Raw genomic sequence first — 22,219 nt, 5'->3', positions numbered from 1 at the left:
TGGGGGCACTCAACAGGAGGAAGGGGCCAGGATCGCAGAAGAGGGACAAGAAGAGGAGGATCTGGGCTGCTCTGTGCAATTCCACTGCAACAGAGCAGGTAAGTATAACATGTTGGTTATTTTATAGGAAAAAAACAAACAAAACCCTTTACAATCACTTTAATTAATTCTTCTGTCACGTGTATAAAATGTATGAATATAATGACCATGTGGGACAAGGCATCTTATGGATTTGGCCATGTAAAAATGAATTTAAGACGTGCAAGTACAGAATATTTTATATTGTATGGTCTGTGTACAAAGGTCATGTCTGTTGCTATTTTCAGTTTTACAATAGGCACGTGTTAAATATTTCACTTTATAACTGTAATTTTATATCCGTTCCCTACTCTAACCTAAACTAAAGAAAAAAAGTTTTGCCCATAAATATATTTTAAATGTAGCCTTTTATATGCAAGCCATGTAAATATGTAATTTTGACTTGGCATCAGCCTCCCTGGCACAGCAAAGCTCAAACTAGAGGGAGGAGAGAGGCAACACAAGAAGCCAGCCAGTTGTGCTGCAATGCTCCAGTACCAACAAGGGTCATAGGGATAGGAGGTGAGAGAAGACTGCTAAAGAGATGAGCCCAGCAGTCTGTGCTTATACTTTCACTGTCTAATCACAGGCTGGGGGAAAGACAAGACCAGTAAATGTTACTAGAAGTCATACTAAAGGATATTTTTTTTGCTTAAAATAAAAAAAAAAAAGATTTTATATAGTTACCTGCTCTGTGCAACAGTATTACACAGAAAGGTCCTTTAACTTTTAGAAGTCCCCACAAGGGCCGTCTGCTCCTCCCTCCTCTAGGTGTATCCTTAGCAAGTCAGGCGCTACGGAGGCACCTGAGCACACGCTCCCCAGCCAGGCTGTGTGTGTCCATAGATACACACAGCGCCAATAAGCTACACCCCTGATCCCTCCCCACAGGTGTTTGACTGACAGCAGCCGGAGCCTATAGTTCCCACTGCCCTCAGCGTCTCCAGTGAAAGCAGGAGGTGGAGAGCGGTGCTGCAGCCAATACAGAGATGGAGGTGGGTAGGACAGGTAAAGGGGTGTTTCTTTAAAACAAAAACAAAAGCTGGAGCTGCCGACTTTTAATAAACAGACACTCACCTGACCGGGGATCCAGTCCTGTGCTTACCTGAGCCGTTTGCTCCACCGGTCTTCCGTTCCTGGCGGCTGCGACATCTTAAAAGTGGAGTTCCACCCAAAAGTGGAACCTCCGCTTATCTGCTTCCTCCCTCCTCCAGTGCCACATTTGGCACCTTTTAGGGGGGAGAGGGGGGGGGGAATGGGTACCTGTTTTTGACAGGTACCCTTCCCCACTTCAGGGAGACAGCACCGCCCCACGGAAGTTCGGCCCCCCTCCTCCTTCGTTTTGCCGCCAGGCCAGTAAGGAAGTGCAGCGTATGCGCAGTAGGGAACTAGCTGTGAAGTCGAAAGGCTTCACTGTCGGTTTCCCTTAAGACGAATGGTCGGCGACAGCACCCGACAGCCTGGCTGGGGTGATGACATTGTGAGCTACCTGGACAGGTAAGTGTCCATATAAAAAAGTCGGCAGCTGCAGTATTTGTAGCTGCTGATTTTTAAATACCCCCCCCAAGGCAGAACTCCGCTTTAACTGTGGCAACCCAACTGACAGCTTGCAGCTTCACATCCGGCTGCCCACTGCGCATGTCACACATCGTGAATGGTCCTGTAGTCTTCTGGGACCTCTGACATGTGCCAGAAGAAGGGAAGAACTGTCAAAACTAGGTACCCGCTCCCCCCTCCTTCCAGGCAGGGCTGTGCTTTGTGACAGAGCTGTGTGAACCTTAAGACTGGATGGAAGGAAATACAAATCCTTTAGCACTTAAATATAGGAGTTAGTTCAGGGCTCAAAATTTCAAGTCCTGAGCTACTAGCCAGGCCTCAAGGCATACTCCAACCCCTACCATGTCCTGCCCCTACTCCTGCCCTCATAAATTATCTCATGAAATGACACTTAAATGTTTTATGCAGAATTATGTTATAAAAATAAATATTAACAACAACTTTATCCATGCCCAAAAATGCAGCCTGCCCATGTCTACCAATGCAGCCACGTGTCCCCAGTGCAGCCACGGGTCCCTATTGCAGCAAAATGTCCCCAATGCAGCAAAATGTCCCCAATGCAGCAAAATGTCCCCAATGCAGCAAAATGTCCCCATAGCATCCTACCTGTGCTGGGTGAGAGGAGAGGAGCCGGAGGCGCCGCCTGGTTGTTCAAAGCGTGGGGAACATAACGGCTTTCAATTCAATAGCCGTGTTCCCCGCCGCGAGCTGTCATATAAAGCCCCTCCCCCCTTGTCCGGGAAACTTTGATAGACAGATCATCCGTCCAATCCTGGGATGGGTGATCTGTCTATCAAAGTGCCCGAACAAGGGGGAGGGGCTGTATATGACTTGAATTGAAAGCTGTTATGTTCCCTGCTCTTTGAACAACCAGACGACGGCTCCTCTCCTTGCTCGCCTCCCCTGCTCCCAGGCAGCCCACACTCGCCAGCCCTCAAAATTTACTCGCAAAATGCGAGCAGGCGAGTGTAAATTTTGAGGACTGTGTTAGTTGACTTTATATCAGCCTCTTGTATTCCCCTGTACAGCTGCACTCAGATTGGGAAAATGAGGAGGCACCACTAGGGGTTCTGCATGCAAATATGATAAGGAACAAGGCCACAAGAGGGGCAAATGAAAAGTGAAGGAGAACCAGTCCATCTTCTGCTGCTCCTTCACTGTCCAATCAGCAGGTCGTATTACCAATGTCAATAGAGACAGTTGTAGAACCCCCCTGGTTGTTCAGGTGAAAAAGCTCTCCAATAATGTGTACAATTCAGCTGTATGTAGTGGTTTTCCTTGAGTTTATCTTTGATTGCTTCTTGGATGGACAAATCTTTAAAAATATCAGAAAGCAGCTGGTTCATGCAAAAGACATTTCCGGGAAAACAAAGAAATTTGATTTTTAGGACCATAAAAGAAAAAGAACATTTTTTTTTTACGTGCATTAGACTACTTCTTTGCTGGATTGATCCAGTCCACTCATACATAATGACTAACACATACAAATATTTCATTTACAAAGAACGCACCTATGACAAACCTATCAGTGACAGTCATTACTCACCGGAGGAGCGGGGTATTGTTGATATTGGGGAGGCTGCTGAGGATAACCCCAATGTGGAGGGGCTTGCGGAGCACCACCTTGTTGTTTATAAGGATCCACAGTATAATGAGGCTGCGAGGGAGGAGGAGGAGGTGGTTGATAATAGGGATTGGGCGGGTGAATGCCAGGATAAGAAGGGTTCATTGCAGACTGACTATAGGCTGGTCCATATGAGCCATTGGCATAGTGCTCCATACCCTGTGAATAAAAACATTCACTTATTCACCTCATCATATTTTAAGATAATTATAAAAAAAAGGCACTAAATACATTTTGTCTTCTGTACGCAAACCACGAAAAGGGGGATCCCTACCCCACGTCCTTTATAAAGGATCCACCATTTACATATACATTTATCCTTCTATCTGGACAAGCTTAGCATTTCAAAGAAATTAAGACAATGGGACAAGTCTCCAATATGGGGCAGGAGGTCGGCCCCATTGTGCTACCGCAAGTAACAGGTAAGTACATACCTGTCCTCCAACTGTGTAATTGGGGGGATAAGGAGGTCTGGGTTGACCTGCACAAGACCAGCCACTTGGATCGTACCCCGAATATGATGTGTTCTAAAAAAGAGAAGAGATGGGTCTTTAGGGCTGAGCTTTATTACTGCATTTGAAATATAAAATACAATAGAAATACAAGCACAGTAAATATAATGCAACAATTCAGAAAAGCTTAGTATATTAGTATAGTCATACACATTTTTTTTATTATATATATATATATATATATATATATATATATGTATATATATATATATATATATATATATATATATATATACACACACACACACACACACGCGCGCGCACACACACACACGCACTGGCAACCCACCATATTTTAAAGAAACTACCTGCATGCTGACTTTCTTTTCCAGAAAAGGTGATCCCCAATTATATTATATTAGTTATATATACACAGTAAAACCTTGGATTGAGAGTAACTTGGTTTGAGAGTGTTTTGCAAGACAAGCAAAATGTTTTAATAAATTGTGCCTTGATATACAAGCAATGTCTTGATATAAGTAGCGTCATGTCACAACTGAGTATAAAAAAAAAAAAGAAAGAGGAGCCTCTAAGTGTAGCAATACGGTTACATTTAATGAAGGTACAACATTTAGCAACTTATTGCTACACTTAGAGGTGCCTCTCTTCTCTTTTAGGCCCCTTTCAGACGGACGGCTGTTTTGCCGAAGTAAAAAGCACTACCAATGTTTTGTGAAATTCAAGGCTCCAGGCACTGCGATTAGCTGCATTTGCACATTGCGATTACATACTTTTACGTGCGTTTAATTGCGGCCACGTTTAGCTGCGGTATTCATTTCCATAGCAACCCCTTTCATTTTTTGGGATTATGATGTGCTTCCTGTTCTTTTTTTTTTTCCCCAACGCTGCTATCCGCAGTTGACAAAAAAGACTGCGATTACCTGCGGTTATGTGCATATAGCTGCGCTACATCGCACCTGGACGCATTCAATTCAATTGTCTCTATTCGCACCAAACCGCATGTAACGAAATCGCAGGTAAACGCTGTGTGTGAATGGGGCCATAGGAAAGCATTGTGTGCTTTTAGCTGCGGTAGAAAAATAGAAAATCCGCAGCTAAAAGCACCATTCTATCCGTCCGTCTGAAAGGGGCCTTATACCCTGTAAAGAAAAATGCTTTGATATACAAGTGCTTTGGATTACAAGCATGTTTCTGGAAGAACGAATTATGCTCGCAAACCAAGGTTTTACTGTACACACACACACACACACACACACACACACACACACACACACACATATATATATATATATATATATATATATATATATATATATATATATATATATACACACATACACACACACACACACACACACACACATATCTGGAAGACATTTTTGTGTTGTGAATGGGCACTAACAGCTTTCACTCACTTTTTTCTTTTTTTTACAAATAAGTATTTAACAGGTGACAAAGGATTTCCAAAGCTCTACTGGTTAGCTAAAGAGACAGCACAGCAGCCTGCTCATAGGCACAATCTGTCCATAAGGGAAGGAGTCACCATTGACCTCAAGGTGCCTGGTAAAATTTATGTAGAACTCCCAGGCTGTCCCTGTGCAGAAAATGGACATCAAAATGCAAAATGTTAATATGAATAAAGTGATCGATAAATTTCAGCAAGTGCTTATGAATGTAGTACTACTACTACTACTACTACAGCGCTATTACATATACTTTGTAAATTCACATCAGTCCCTACCCTCAAGGAGCTTACAATCTAAGGTCCCTAGCTCACATTCATATACTAGGGCCAGTTTAGACAGAAGCCAAAATTGTAGCAAAGTAAAAGCTTGATGGCCATGACAAAAAGTAATAGGAAAGACAACACTTTATTCCCCAAGCAGGAGGTAAGGAGAAATCTCTTATCGGGGAAACTTGTTTGGGTAACAACAATGGGGATCTCCCCTCATTTTGGAGACATTTCCACTTCCTGTTACAGTTTCAGGGCAGGAAGTGAAGGAAAGCCTCCCTTATGGGGGCACAGACAGCAAAGAAACATAAACCTGACCGAGAAGAAAAAAACCAAACCTACCCAAAAACTTTTTTTGGCTAGAGATACATTTTAGGGAAACACGACTTTAAAATGTTATTTTCATCTCAAAAGCAGACCATAAACAGCTCAATGAAAATGACAGAAGTTGCGCTTATCTTGTTGAATACACAGGAAAGACAGGCTTGTGACCTTACCTTGGAGGTGCATTACAGGGAAGTGTCTTATTCAAATCTTGTTACACGACTTAAACAAGCATGAGTCACCGAGTGACGGCACCGCACACGTGGTAAAAGCTGTGCTAACGGCCTACGCCACGGGAGGAGGAGGAGTGCTTGTATCATCCTGCTTGGTGCAAGTACATACATAAAGACCTGGACAGATACCAGGATCAACTAAGGATGACGGCATGCAAGGTTGTGCAATGCCCCGACACACATCTATAGGAACATTTCTGAACACATGCCGCTACTGCAATTAGATCATTTCACAAGACACCGTGACCTTGAACATTCAAGGAAAAGCGAGACAGCATCTTTGTAAAGCCCCCACCACCCAATACTCGCCCTGGCACCACTTCTTCCATGCTTCTCTATGGTAGCCGGAACTTAAATCCCCAGTGTCAGGCGCTATGGTGAGCCATGATGTCACTCCCTTGGTCAACACATGCCTTGCTATTACTATCGTTTAATTTTTTGCCAACTTCACCTGAACCATTGGTTGCTCTCTGCCATTGCCCCAGTGTTGGAAGGGTCTGTGGACGCCATTCCCCTTGGCTAGTGAATCAGTGGAATGCCATTGATTTGATATTAAAAACTTTTATAGGTCAGAGTGATTAATGATAGTACCGTTTATGTTATGAATTGATTTTTTTATCATGTCATACACTATTGCTATACTAATGTTGCACTTTCTATATATAGTTTGCTACATACACCTGCCTGAGGCACCTCTGAAGAAGACGGTGGTTACGAAACACGTCGGGTGCCTTTGTGCTACTGTACAAACCAGCTTGGAGTTAACTATGTGTGCAAACTACTATACCCTAGCTGTGCTTGTTTTTACTATCTGTGTACAAAAAAGCAATTCTTTTAATGTGAACTGTTATGTATTATCTGGTAGCCCTTAACCACTTGCTTACTGGGCACATATACCCCCTTCCTGACCAGAGGACTTTTTGCGATTCGGCACTGCGTCACTTTAACTGACAATTGCGCGGTCGTGCGATGTGGCTCCCAAACAAAATTGGCGTCCTTTTTTCCCCACAAATAGAGCTTTCTTTTGGTGGTATTTGATAACCTCTGTGTTTTTTATTTTTTGCGCTATAAACAAAAATAGAGCGACAATTTTGAAAAAAAATATATAATATATATGTAATAAATAGCTCACTTTTTTTTTTCTCAGTCTAGGCCGATACGTATTCTACATATTTTTGGTAAAAAAAAAAAATATAAAAAAAAAAAAAAAAAAAAATCGCAATAAGCGACTGGTTTGCGCAAAATTTTTAGCGCCTACAAAATAGGGGACAGAATTTTAATTTTTTTACTAGTAATGGTGGCGATCTGCGATTTTTATCGGTACTGCGACATTATGGCGGACACATCGGACAATTTTGGCACCATTCACATTTATACTGCGATCAGTGCTATAAATATGCACTAATTACTGTATAAATGTGACTGGCATTGAAGGGGTTAACACTAGGGGGTGAGGAAGGGGTTAAATGTGTAACTTAGTGAGTGATACTAACTGTGGGGGAAGGGGGGGTGACTGGGGGAGGTGACCGATCTGTGTCCCTATGTACAAGAGACACAGATCGGTCTCCTCTCTCCCTGACAGGCCGTGGATCTGTGTGTTTACACACACAGATCCACGTCCTTGTATCTGTAACCACCGATCGCGGGAGCCTAGCGGACATCGCGGCCGCCAGGCACGCGCATCGGCATTCCAGTGATGAGGCGGGCGCGCACCACCGGTGCGCTCATGCGCCCCCAGTGGCCAGGAGGAGCGGATGCCGTAAAAACACGGCGGCTCAGAGATTTAGAACCACCGTGCGGCCGTATAAAGTCGTACAGCAGTCGGGAAGTGGTTAAAGTCCCCTTATGTTAATTAGAGGGTATTCATTGTATAGGCCTAGCAATAGGCTGCTAGATCTGAGCACCGTCACAGGGGAGATCACATTAGGGTTGCCACCTATTTGGGATTCACCAGGTAAGTCTGGGTTTTTAATTAGGCGTTTGGGTTTCAGGCGGGCTAAAACCCCGACACATTATTCAGACTGGGCTGCGGCTCCCCAAGTAACCAAGATAGTCCCACACAAATCTGTTGCCATCCAGGAGCTGTGGGCAGCTGTCTGGGGGAAGGTTTGGCATCACTAGGAGGGCAGGGCGATGATGTCAGCAAGAGCAAGTTGGCAATACAGACAGTTCGCTGCGGCATTCTATGCTCGCCGCATTACTACTCATCTTGGGGCACCTAAAGTGTTCGGGTTTGGCTAGAAGAAAAGATGGCAATCCTAGATCACATGCTTCCCCGTCATGAAAACACTGAGTACTGTCACTGTCTGCAATGGAGACATGAGTGGTGCCAAGGTAAGCATCAGGGTTTGGGGGGGATTTTACATACACACTGTCACTTTGCAAAGTGATAGCGTATCTTTAAAGTGTATCCGAGCACCACAAACAAAAAAAAACATGTTTATTCATTTTTAATATTCAAGGCAAGAAAAAAAATAAAAATCACAAATCCATCCATGCTTTACAAATCACTTATCCGAAGCCAGTAAGGGCAGAACAGTCATGCAACGTTTACTTTCCACAATCCATCTGCCATTAGCTCAGGCATGCAGGCAGGAAGGTGTGCTTAGCTGAGAAAGCCCCTCTCCTCCACCAGATAAAAAACAAATGCCCATGAAGACTCCTGGTGTCAGCATCTGAATCACCTGCTGGTGGCACTGTTCTTCCCAAAACAGGAGATGGCAGCTCCAGTGTCACCAGCGGGTTTCTCCCAGTTTCCAGTAATCAGTCTCCACCTGATTCTGGCTGCTGGGAGAATAGATTTCAGTCCTCCCCCTTTGGTGCCCCTTGCTTTAGTGTTTTGCTTCTGCCAGCCCTTGCTTACAGTAATCCTGATCTTACCCCTGTATCCCACTGCCTTGTACCCAGGGTGGATTCGATTTAAATCAAGTTAATTTAAACCACTAGTATAAGGCTTGGTTCACACCCTGCCAATCCACTGCGGGGTTCCTGCATCGCACCCGATTTGCACGGTAGTTCACACTGCCATATGCAAACTGCTGGGGAGTGTCATACAATGTTAACGACACCCCCAGTTCGGCTCGCATATCGCACTGCGAACTGACAGTTCGGACATGAATCGGATCACATAGGTGTGAACACCCAATGCGATCCTATTCTGGTATGGACCAAAATAAGGGTCCTGTGCGTGTTTGGTCCAAATGACTGAAATCGCACTGCACGGACATCGCATGTGATTTGCACTGCAGTGCAGTGTGAATCACATGTGATCCGATTCATGTCCGAACTGTCAGTTCGCAGTGCGATATGCGAGCTGAACTGGGGGTTTCGTTAATATTGTATGACACTCCCCAGCAGTTTGCATACGGCAGTGTGAACTGCCGTGTGTGTCGGGTGCGATGCGGGAACCCGCAGTGGATTCGCAGGGTTCCCGCATCGCATCAGTGTGAACCAGGCCTAAGGCTGCATTGACACCTGAGCGTCGGTCATTCAGTCATTTTTTCCGGCGTTTTGTCGCACGTATTCATGCTTATTTGCGCGTTTGCATACAGCGTCGTCTGACGTTTTTGTACTTCGACGTTTTTTATTTTAGCCAATAGGAAAAAGGCCTAGTTAGACTTACCGGTGACGGTATTTCTAAGAGCCTTTCAGGACAACCTTGGAGAGAGCGCAGCTCCGCCTCTTCTGTAGGAAACACCCACAGGCTTTAAATCCCTCCTCTTCCACCATGGCTTCAGTTATTGTGTGGCCTCCGGCACTGGAAAACAAAGCACAGAGAACCACAACACCATGATAGATATATACTTTACTTTTTTATACACATTTAGGGAGGGAAATAGCGGTTGTCCTGAAAGGCTCTTAGAAATACCGTCACCGGTAAGTCTAACTAGGCCTTTCTCAAATCGCCTTTCAGGACAACCTTGGAGAGGATAACCAAGTAACTTACCCTAGGGTGGGACTACTGCCTGCAGTACCTTCCTGCCGAAGGCTTGATCTGCGGCCGACAGCAAGTCCAACCTGTAGTGCCGAATAAAAGTTGAGAAACTGGACCAAGTAGCAGCCTTACAGATCTGATCAGGCGTAGCACCGGCCCTTTCGGCCCAGGAAACTGCGGTTGACCTTGTCGAGTGAGCAGCGATCCCAGAAGGAGGAACTTCTCCTTTTGCTTGATAGGCTTCAGAAATTGCTTGTCTAAGCCACCTACCGAGCGTACTCTTAGAAGCTTTTTCCCCTTTTCGGGGACCGGAGAAAACCACAAAAAGAGCGTTTGATTTCCTGAACTCCTTGGTGACGGAAAGGAATTGTAACAGACATCTCCTTACATCCAGTGTATGGAAAGCTTCTTCTCCTGCATTAGCCGGAACTGAGGAAAATGTTGGTAGAATTATTTCTTGCGACCGATGGAAAGTTGAGGCCACTTTCGGTAGGAAGGCTGGATCCGTTTGAAGGACCACTCGGTCTGGCAAAACTCTAAGGAAGGGTTCCTTAATTGCTAGAGCTTGGAGTTCACTGATTCTCCTTGCTGATGTAATGGCAACTAAAAAAATTGTTTTGAGAACTAAATTTTTTAACGATGCACTCTGTAAAGGTTCAAACGGAGCTCCCGTGAGACCTTGCAAAACAATAGATAAGTCCCAACAAGGGAAAACTTTGAGGGCTATCGGTCTATTTCGAGCCAGAGCCCTAAAAAATCTAGAAATTAAAGTTTCTTTGGATAAAGATCTTTCAAGATAAACTGAGAGAGCCGCTACCTGTGTTTTCAGGGTGCTGGCGGCTAGACCTTTCTCCATTCCTTCATGGAGAAATTCCAGAACTGAAATAGTACTCTTGATTTCGAAACTTTTGGAAGAACACCAAGAGTTAAATTTCTTCCATACCTTGAGGTAGATGGACCTAGTTACCTCTTTTCTACTTGATAGTAGAGTTTTAACTACTTTATCAGAAAGTCCTTTAGATTTTAGAAGGTCTTCTTCAGAAACCAAGCAGTTAGATGTAGCCTGCTTGCTTCCGGATGGCACACAGAGCCCTGTGTCAATAGATCCTTCCTGTATGGTAATCTCCAGGGAGGTTTTGAGGCCAGGTTCAAAAGTGTTGCAAACCAAGGCCTTTTTGGCCAAAAAGGAGCGATCAGGAGCAAGTTGGTGTTCTCCTCCCTGAATTTCCTTAGGACCAGAGGGATTAGTGGAAAAGGGGGAAAGGCGTAACACAGCCGGTAATTCCATGGGTGTGCCAGGGCATCTATCCCCACTGCCTGATCCATTCTGTGAATTGAAAAGAATTCCTGGACCTTCGCATTTTGTTGACTTGAAAATAGGTCCACTTGGGGATGTCCCCATTCCTCCGATATTATATCGAACACCTCCTGGTTCAGACTCCATTCTGCTTCCACCACTCTTTTTCTGCTTAGCAGATCTGCTAGGAGATTTTGTGATCCCTTCAGGTGGACTGCCGATAGGGAGGCCACATTTATTTCCGCCCATGACAGAAGTTGATTGGCCAAGTCCATGAGCCCTTGGCTCCTGGTTCCCCCTTGCTTTAGCACATAGATCACTGCTGTCGTATTGTCTGACAGAATCTGTACATGATGTCCTTTGACCTCCTGTTGAAAAGCTATCAGACCCAAATGAATGGCTTTCAGTTCTCGCCAATTTGACGATTTTCTTGCCTCTATTTTTGACCACTTGCCTTGAGCGGTTTGACCCTCCAGGTGGGCTCCCCAACCCCAGGAGCTTGCGTCGGTTGTTAGACGCTTGTCCAGGGGAAAAAACCATGGGAGACCCTTCGTTAGATTGGAAGGGTCCCTCCACCACCATAGTGCTCGTTTCACTTTCGCAGAAAGTCTGAAACGCCTCTCGAACGGCACCTGGTGTGACCAGACCTGCAAGATGTTTTTCTGAAGTGGTCTGGAGTGCAGTCTTGCCCACTGGACTGCCGGAATTGTAGCTGTAAGAAGGCCTAGAACTGACATAACTGTTCTGACTGGTACTGAAAGGTTCGTCTGGATCTGACCCACTGCTGAAAAGATTTTGTCTATCTTTTCCTGAGGCAGGAACACTTTTTGCACTACTGAGTTTAGGGTGTAGCCCAGAAATCTCATCTCCCGAGAGGGATCTAGATGCGATTTTTCTAAGTTCAAAATCCAACCTAGATTTTTGAGATGAGTCTGTGACGTTTGGAGGTTCGTCCCAAGCTGATCCCTGGAATCTGCGAAGAATAATAGGTCGTCCAGGTATGGCACGACCGAGATCCCCCTCAGTTTTAGAGGCTCCAGGGCTTCCGCCATAATCTTTGTGAAAACTCTGGGGGAAGATGACAGGCCAAATGGTAGGGCCCTGAATTGGAGATGCCATACTGATGTTCCCAGATTGATGGCTAGGCGAAGGAATTTTTGTGAGGCTGGTGCTATTGGCACATGTAAATAAGCATCCCTTAGGTCCAGGGATGCCATGAAGCAACCTGGAGACAACAGTTTTGTGATGGAGTAAATTGTGTCCATACGGAAGTGTTTGTACCGTATTGATCTGTTCAGGATCTTTAGATTCAGAATCAACCGGTATTTGCCTGAAGGTTTTTTTACAAGAAATATATGGGAATAAAACCCCCGACCCTCCTGCTGTTTCGGGACCTGGATAATGACTTCTTGTTGAATCAGATCCTGTAAAAGGTTCATCATGGCCGAAGCCTTTTCTTGGTCTCTTGGAAGGGCTGTAATGTAAAACCTGCTTGGCGGACACTCCGAGAATTCCAGCTTGTAACCTTGTAAAATGATGTTCTTTACGAAAGGGCTTGTGGATATTTGACTCCACTGAGGGAGAAAGGATGACAATCTTCCCCCTACTGGAGTAGTTTTGTCATTTGTCTTTAGGGGTTTGATCTGGAGGCGATCTGAAGAGAACCCCACCTCTTCCCCTACCCTTTTGAGGAAACCAACGTTTTTTGTTGACATCTTCTCTATTTTTGTAGGGTTGTTGAACAGCACGAAAATTCTTTTTAAACGTCTGTTTCTTCTTGGCTGGGAAAGCCTTCTTTTTATCGGCCGTTCTATCTAAGACTGTTTCCAGGTCTGGCCCAAAAAGAAAATCCCCTGAAAAAGGGATGCCACAAAGTTTAATCTTTGAGGCTGTATCCCCTGACCACGTTTTTAGCCAGACTGCACGCCTAGCTGAATTGACAAGTGCTGAGGATCTGGCTGCCATTTTAATAGATTCGGCTGATGCGTCAGCCATGTATTTAATTGCATTAAGGATTAGAGGAAAGGAGTCTAAAAGGTCTTTCCTATGGGTGCCTGCTTCAATGTGGCCCTTCAGTTTCTCTACCCAGCATTCCAGGTTTCTAGCTACCACCGTGGAAGCCATGGCTGGTTTAAGGCTGGCGGATGCGGAGTCCCAAGCTTTTTTAAGGAGAGCATCTGCTCTTTTGTCCATCGCATCTTTCAAGACCCCCATGTCTTCAAAGGCCAGATCTGTCCTTCTAGAAACCTGTGAAAAGGCAGCATCCACTCTGGGTTTCTTATTCCAAACCTCAGTTTCTTTGTTTTCAAAGGGAAATCTTCTCTTAAGAGATTTAGGAAGGAAGGGACCTTTTTCCGGGTCTTTCCATTCTTTCTTAACTGTGTCAGATAACACTTTATGGACAGGAAAAACTCTATGTTTGGAGTCATCCATACCCTGGTACATTTTATCATGGACTGATAGTTGTACTCTTTCCTCCTGAATGTCAAGGGTAGTGTAGATTGCACCTAAAAGTTCATCCACATCCTCCAGGGATAATTTATATTTAGAGGTTCTGCATGCATCCTCTTCTTCCTCTTCCTCAGAGTCTACAAGTGAGGGAAGAGTACTTGTCCCCTCATCCCCAGAGTCCACCACTACCGGCCTGGAGGTGGAAGCTCTTGGGCTTGCTGGTGGTTGCTGGGGCTCAGTATGGACCGCACTCTGCACTAGCATGGATTTCACTGAACTAAGTGAGTCCGAGAGTTCCTTGACAGATGAAAATAATTCTTTAATTTGTTGAGAAGATTCCTCTTCAACTAGGTCTTTAATACATGATCTACACATGGCTTTCTGCCAAGAGTCTCTCAAAGGGTTTTTACAGGAAGGACATTTCCTTTGGCTTGGTGGATTTGCTGGTTTAGATTTACTAGCAGTTTTCTCCTGAAACGAGAAATTAAACTGACTTAAATCAAAGCTCTCTTAGCTAAGCAAGGGAAACCACCACCGTGCTAATACCACCAGAGTGAAAGAATGTCCCCTTTAAGAAAAAAGATAGAACATAGCAACCACCAGAGTTTCTGCTAGATGGCCCAGCATAGGCTTCCATCAGAGCAGAGCAGGCTCCCATAAGGAGGAAAAAACAACCAAACACAATAGAAAGCCCATAAGGATAAGAATAAAGGCACCATTGTACCCCTCTTACCTGGGCCTGACCGGTGCTGACGGCGCCTGCATCCGCCATCGCTGTAACTCTTTCCTCCATTGCAGAGAGACAGCTGTAGAGGAAAACGCTGGGCTTTTGAATTTCCCGGGCTCCGCGTCATCAATAGGAGCCGGAAACGGAAGCGCCGGTCAGAGAACCCGCCCTCTAGTCCCTGCGTTCCAGGCGCCAGGAGCCACGAGCGCCACGCCTCCACAGGAAACGCCGCGTCGCCGGCGTGACGTCACCCGCCAGACCGGGACCCGGAACCGACATGCAGGACATGTTTCTTGAAAGAAACGGTACCTGCCCGACCACCGGGGTCAAAACCTGCGGACTCCGGGCACCAGACGCAGCGTCCCCTATGGATCCTAAAGCTCCCGTGAGCAGGCGAGACCAGAGGACTCCGGAGCATCCCCCCTTAAAAGGTACAGTGGAGGAGCTGGGATGGTTCAGTCACCACCTAAAAAAAAAGGTAAATCAATGAGGGAAAAGCCTGTCTCCAGCCTTGGAGAGAACGCAGCTCCCTGGCTCCAACCTGATGCTTCCACCATGGCGGAGGAAACACAATAACTGAAGCCATGGTGGAAGAGGAGGGATTTAAAGCCTGTGGGTGTTTCCTACAGAAGAGGCGGAGCTGCGCTCTCTCCAAGGTTGTCCTGAAAGGCGATTTGAGAAATTATCATCTTTTCATCACTTGTTGCTATGTTGGTAGATTTTTTTAATCTTCTGCCTGGGTGAAATGTTCGATTGATTAAAGCAACGAAACGCCCGTAGCAAACGCTCGTTGTCGCGCTAGTCTCTTGAATCGAGCGTTTCCATTACTTTCTATGGGAAATGGAAGGGTCCGGAACTTGTTTGCGCTTCAGGTGTTCGGCGTCAGGTGTATGGAGATGTGAACCATCTCCATAGTGAATAATGTATTTTTTCCCCTCTAGCGTTTTTGAGCGTCGTGCTTCAGGCGACAAAACGCTCAGGTGTGAATGCAGCCTAAAGGCTTAATTTAAGGGCCCTTTGCTCAGCGGGGATCCTCCGTAAAATCCCCGCTGAGCTGGCAGCTGACAGGGCGGTCCCCGCACACTGTGCAGGGACAGCCCTGTGTTTTCTCCGCTCTTCCCTATGGGGATTTGGGTGAACACGGACCGTATGTCCGTGTTCATCCGATCCGATCCGGCAGACGGAAGAAAAATAGGATTTCTTCCGTCTGCAAATGCGGATCTTTGCGGAGGTGGACAAATTACGGGTGTCGGCGGATGTTTATCCGCTGACACCCGTAATCACATAGGAACCCATGTATGTCCCGTTTTCATCCGCAAACGGACGGATGAAAATGCGGACATACGGTCCGCTAGTGTGAAAGGGCCCTAAATCAATATGATTTAAAACATAATTTTTAAAAGAGCAACTGTCATTTCTGTCCCACAGTGGCTCCTCCTCCTATCCGCTGCTGACTCATCGACAGTCCCATTCACTTTAATGAAACAGCAGTGATACGACAAGGTGAGGGGCGTGGCGGCAGCAGATGCCCGCTAATAGGCGCTGCCATGATGGATCTGAAATGACAGATGCTCTTTAAATGTAAGGACTCATTCTTGCTAAAAGTTAGAATCTTTAAGATTTGCAAACAAAATGAAGGTTTCCTATTTAGAATATTAAGTTGTTAGGTTAGTAAAACAGCGATATCAGAAGCAAATTCAATTATACAGTTTGTAGTGTACATAGATTTGCAAAACAATAGGATAAAGTAATATTCCTGAACTTTGTTTTATCTCATGGTTACCGTGAAACTGTGTGAATGCATCAATGCAGTGCGTGTTATCTCAGCTTGCATTCATTGAATGAGTTTATAAAAATATGCTCGATAACTAAGCTCCATTTCATGCTGAATAAACTAGATAATTAAATGTATCCTAAATAGAAAAACGATCTTTATATAGATTTTTTACTCCAAAAGCATTTTATTAAAATAAATTTGCTAAAAAAAAAAAAACTGATTGAATTTTTTTTTTTTTAATCATTGATTTTTGTCCACCCTGCTTCTACCTGTTCTCCCTTGTTTATGACCCCAGTGTCGGTTGCCCCTTCCCATCTGTTTCCTGCATCTCTGGTTTAACTTATTTGTTCATGTTCTTTATTTTTTACACATTGTATATAGTATCCTGTTTGTTAGGGTTATTAGTCAGGTATTGTGTCACTGGGGTTTTTGTTCACGTTACGTATAGGTTTGCTGTGTGCTGTTGCTTGGATGGGTTTTGTTTCATTGTAAATAAATCTCACTTAAAGCACATACAGTCTGGTTCCAGTTTCTAAGTGTAGCCACACAGATCTGGCCATCTCAGCTGTTGAATCCAGACACCTGGGATGTTTGATGTCATTTTGGCCTAGGCCAGAAACCAGGAAGTAACTGAAGAAATGTAGAAAAAATAAATAATAAAGTTGAAAACAAGTAAATAATATACTTTACAACCTATTTATGAATATTAGCTGCAAAAAGCATTAAAAATAATTCATGTTGATTGAGATTTTAAAGGTAAAAAAGAGATTTTTAATACAGCTTACCTGTAAAATCTTTTTCTTGGAGTACATCACGGGACACAGAGCGGCATTCATTACTATATGGGTTATATGGAGTACCTTCAGGTGTAGACACTGGCAATCTCAAACAGGAAATGCCCCTCCCTATATAACCCCCTCCCATAGGAGGAGTACCTCAGTTTTGTAGCAAGCAGTATGCCTCCCAAAATGGTCCTCAAAAAAGAGGGGTGGGAGCTCTGTGTCCCGTGATGTACTCCAAGAAAAAGATTTTACAGGTAAGCTGTATTAAAAATCTCTTTTTCTTTATCGTACATCACGGGACACAGAGCGGCATTCATTACTATATGGGATGTCCCAAAGCAATGCTTACAATGAGGGGAGGGAGAACATCTCCAAGACAAAAAGGATTTAATTTAGAGATATACTCAAATCATAATAAATCCAACTTAGTTGAGAAAAATAATTTTAAATTTTAAATTTAACTCAAAAAAGAGGAGCCCCCGGAATCCGAGGGTCTCAAACTGCAGCCTGCAGCACTGCCTGCCCGAAGGCAGTATCAGTATTCCTTCTTACGTCCAACTTGTAGAATTTTGTAAACGTGTGGACAGAAGACCAGGTTGCCGCCTTGCAAACCTGAGCCATAGAGATCTGGTGGTGTGCTGCCCAGGAGGCGCCCATGGCTCTAGTAGAATGAGCCTTTAATGATACTGGAGGAGGCAACCCTTTCAAGCCGTAGGCCTGAGTGATTAATTGCTTAATCCACCTAGAAATGGTGGACTTTGCAGCTGCCTGCCCCTTCTTGGGCCCATCCGGTAGAATGAACAGCACATCTGTTTTCCGGATCTTCTTTGTAGCTTTAAGATAGGCCTTCATGGCCCTGACAATATCCAAGGTATGCAGCAACCCTTCCTTTCTGGAAGTAGGTTTAGGGAAGAAGGATGGTAATACCAAATCCTGGTTCAAATGAAAACTGGATATGACCTTCGGTAGGAAGGAAGGATGAGGGCGGAGAACGACCCTGTCCTTATGAAAAACAAGATATGGTTCCTTACAGGATAAGGCCGCTAGCTCCGAAACTCTTCTTGCGGAAACTATGGCAACCAAAAATACTAACTTCCTTGTCAGTAGAACCAAAGGAATTTCAGCCAACGGCTCAAACGGTTGTTTCTGTAAACTTGACAGAACAAGATTTAAATCCCACGGACAAAGCGGGGATTTAACTGGAGGTCTAATACGTAAGACCCCTTGAAGGAAGGTCTTAACCAGCGAGTGGGTGGCCAGCGGCCGCTGAAACCACACTGACAGAGCAAAAATCTGTCCTTTGATTGTGCTTAATGCCAATCCTTTATCCACTCCTAGCTGGAGAAAACTTAATACTCTATCGATGGTAAATTTGCGAGAAAGCCATCGCTTGGACTCACACCAGCCTACATAGGCCTTCCAGACCCTGTAATAAATCACCCTAGAGACCGGTTTCCTGGCTCTGATTAGGGTAGAGACTACTTTCTGAGACAGACCTCTACCCCTGAGAATCAGGGATTCAGCTTCCAGGCCGTCAAATTTAGATGCCGTAAGGCAGGGTGGAGGATCGGACCTTGCGATAGCAGGTCTGGCCGTAGAGGAAGAGTCCAAGGGTCTCCCACTACCATCTTTAGGATGAGTGAGTACCATGCCCTTCTGGGCCATGCTGGAGCTACCAGGATGACTGGTATGTGTTCCACCCGGATCCTGCGCAGCAGGCGGGGTAGTAACTGGAGCGGGGGAAACGCATAAAGAAGTTTGAACTGATGCCAAGGGCAAACCAACGCATCGGTTCCGCAGGCCATCGGATCCCTTGAGCGGGATATGAACCTGTCTAGTTTCTTGTTGAGTCTCGATGCCATGATATCCACGTCCGGCACTCCCCATCTTTGGCAGAGTGCTTGAAAGACTTGTGGATGCAGAGACCATTCCCCCGGCCATAGAGTCTGGCGGCTTAAGAAGTCCGCCTGAAAGTTGTCCACTCCTGGAATGAATATTGCCGATATGCAGGGCACATGCGCCTCTGCCCATAGGAGAATCAAGCTCACCTCTCTCTGAGCGGCTTGACTCCTGGTTCCCCCTTGGTGATTTATGTATGCCACGGCCGTGGCATTGTCTGATTGAATTCTCACCGGGAACACCTGCAATTTTGACGTCCAAGCCCTGAGGGCTAGTCGAGCAGCTCTGAGCTCCAAGATGTTGATGGGCAACTGCTTCTCTGGCTTTGCCCAAGTACCTTGGCGAGTGCAACCATCCAAAATTGCTCCCCAGCCCGTCAGGCTGGCGTCTGTGGTCACTATCTTCCAAGCCACTGGGCTGAAAGACTTCCCCTTCAGTAGATTCTGAGGGTCTAACCACCAACACAGACTTTGTCGGACTCTTGATAAGAGCGGCAACGGGATATCCAAGGCCTGTGGCCTTCTGCTCCATGCTGACAGGATGGCTGCCTGTAGGATGCGAGTGTGGCTCTGGGCGTATGGTACCGCCTCGAACGTGGCCACCATCTTGCCTAGTAACCTCATACATAGGCGAATAGTCGGTTCTTTCTTGCTTAGAACCAGTAGGATTAATTCCTTGATGGCTTTTACCTTCCTCAGAGGTAGGAACACTCCTTGTTGTTCTGTGTCTAATCTCATGCCGAGATATTCCAACTGCCTTGTGGGCTGGAAAGCTGACTTTTCTCGATTTAGGACCCAGCCGAACCTCTCGAGGTATTGGACCGTGAGGGCCACTGCTCGCTCCAAGCCGGGAGACGAGTGGTCTATGACTAGGAGGTCGTCCAGGTATGCTAGGATCGTGACCCCTTGGATCCTTAGCTTGGCTAGGATCGGAGCTAGGACCTTCGTGAACACCCGGGGGGCCGTAGCCAACCCGAAGGGAAGCGCCACGAATTGGAAGTGACGCGAAGCCACCATGAAGCGTAGATATCTTTGATGTGGCTGATAAATTGGAACATGAAGGTAGGCATCCTTTATGTCTATGGACGCCATGAAGTCGTCCTTCTGGAGTGTGGCAGCTGCTGACCGCACGGATTCCATCCGAAATGAGCGGATCTTTAGATATGCATTTACCATCTTTAGGTCCAAAATTGGCCTGACATCTCCATTGGGGATGATGAATAGGTTGGAGTAGAAACCCAGCCCCTGTTCCAGGACTGGCCGGAATCCGAGGCGGATCGTTTGGAATCCTCGACTCCTGGAAATGAGGAGGAGGAAACCTTAGGAAATCTAATTTGTAGCCTGTGGCCACGGAAGACCGTACCCACTCGTCGGGAATGCTGGCTTCCCAAATCTCTGAAAAGAGTCGCAGCCTTCCCCCCACCTTCGTGGGTGGGGGCGCCCCTTCATAAGGTTGGCTTGGGGGCTGGTTTTGCTGGTTTGCGAAACCACTGCCTTTTGCCTCTAACAGCCTGTCCTTGTGATTTGCTGTTGAAGCCGAAGTTTGCTTTTGCAGGAGGCCGTCGATACTGCTTGGCATTAGAGGGCCCCTGCCCAGGGGAATACTGTCGTTTAAACGCAGGCCCCTGAACCTTCTTCTTAGTTGGCAAGAGAGTACTCTTGCCGTTTGAAATGGTCTGAATGTATTTATCTAGGTCTTCTCCGAAGAGTCGTCCTCCATGGAAGGGGAACCCTACCAGGAGCTTCTTGCATGGGGGCTCAGCCTCCCAGCTTTTTAACCATAAGAGTCTTCTCATATGGATAAGGGATAACGATAAACGTGACGCTTGCTGGATAGAATCCTTGATTGCGTCTACCGTAAAACATATGGCCTTAGGGACATCCGAAAATTCTTCTGCCTGCTGGGCAGGAATAAGTTTAAGCATCTGCTTAAATTGATCCGATAATGCTTGAGCGACCCCAATCGCAGCCACAGCTGGCTGTACTACTGCCCCTGCAGTAGTGAAGGAGTTCTTAAGTAGTGCTTCCAAGCGCTTATCAACTGGATCCTTGAACACCTGTATGTTTTCTACAGGGCATGTTAACGATTTGTTAACACATGAGATGGCTGCGTCTACTGCAGGAGTAGCCCATCTTTTGGAAAATTTTTCTTCCATAGGATATAGGACAGAGAACTTCTTAGGTGGTAAGAAGATCTTATCTGGCTTGTTCCAATCTTGGAACAAAACTCCCTCTAATAGAGGATGGATCGGAAACACAGCATTGCTTTGAGGCGCCCTCAGTGAGCCCAAAGCTGAAACCGTCGATACCTGGAGATCTGGTACTGGCAAGTTGAATGCCCTATGGACCAAGTCCGACAATCCTTGAATCCACCAGCTCTCCCTCAGGGAGACTGCCCCAGACTCCTCTGTATCCGGATCTTCGATCCCTGAACCTACTTGGTCCTTGTCCAAGAGGTCGTCCAATTCCCCTGAGGAAAGGACCTCCTCTTCTGAGGGTCCGCGCTCGGGCGACGGAGATCTATTCCGCTTACTGCCCCGCATAGCTGCGGCTATCATTTTACCCATGCTTTTCTGCATCTCTTTTAAAGAGGTGAGTAATACCTCCTCCGTGACCATCTTAGGGTTGGACTGACCCGCGTCAGCTCCAGCCCCAGATCCCGATGGCCCCAAGGCTCCCTGTGGGGAAAGCAGCGGCATAGCATTGTCCGAGACCTCAGACTCTCTGGGGGAATCCCCACCTCTTGTACCCTTGTTTTTTGATGCCATGGTACAATACCGAGGTACACCTGCTACTTATTGGTACCTGGGACTTATAAATAGTTAAATGCCCAAACACCTGTTTGGGGGATAAAAAATGCTTCCTCTCCCCTAGATGACACTTTTTTTTTTTTTTTTTTTTCAAAAAAAAATCTTTTTTTTTTTTTTTTTCAAATCTAGGAAAGAAAAAACATTCTGTCCCCCTGAGTAGTATTGCAAGAAAAACTATGAGATGGAAAAGAAACAGCCTATTCCTAGGCTTGAAAACAGTCTTTCTGAAGACTGCAATATTCTTTCTGGCCACTGTGTGTCCTCGGCGCCCCGTGCTTGCCGTTCTGGTCTTTCCTCCTCAGTTCCAAAGTATTGAATGAGCTATATGGAACAAACAAGGAAGGGCCGCCCCTTCCTTAAGCCACTGACCCGCCCTTCCCCCCCAGCAATCTCAAACAGGAAATGCCCCTCCCGACAGGGGGGGGGGGTGGGGTTGGGAGGAAGGGACCTCTCTGCTCCAGCAAACTGCAGCCTGCAGCCTGGAACCATGAGGAGGTCAGCGTTTTGCCTGCTTTGCAGGCC

The 22,219-nt window shown here is 45.8% G+C and overlaps 1 protein-coding gene across 1 annotated transcript in view; it reads right to left on the bottom strand.

Annotated features, from left to right (window-relative positions):
- Positions 1 to 22,219, bottom strand: part of BAG4 (BAG cochaperone 4) — a 53,436-nt gene that overhangs the window by 8,929 nt on the left and 22,288 nt on the right. The window contains exons 2-3 of the mRNA XM_040346253.1: positions 3,694 to 3,786; positions 3,182 to 3,418 (exon numbers count right to left, since the gene is read on the bottom strand). Of these exons, the coding sequence (XP_040202187.1) occupies positions 3,182 to 3,418; positions 3,694 to 3,786 (330 nt within the window). The remainder of the gene's footprint in view (positions 1 to 3,181; positions 3,419 to 3,693; positions 3,787 to 22,219) is intronic.

This window comes from Rana temporaria, chromosome 3, assembly GCF_905171775.1.
Source record: "Rana temporaria chromosome 3, aRanTem1.1, whole genome shotgun sequence".
Lineage (NCBI taxonomy): Eukaryota > Metazoa > Chordata > Amphibia > Anura > Ranidae > Rana > Rana temporaria.
This window is presented reverse-complemented; position numbering and strand designations above follow the sequence as displayed.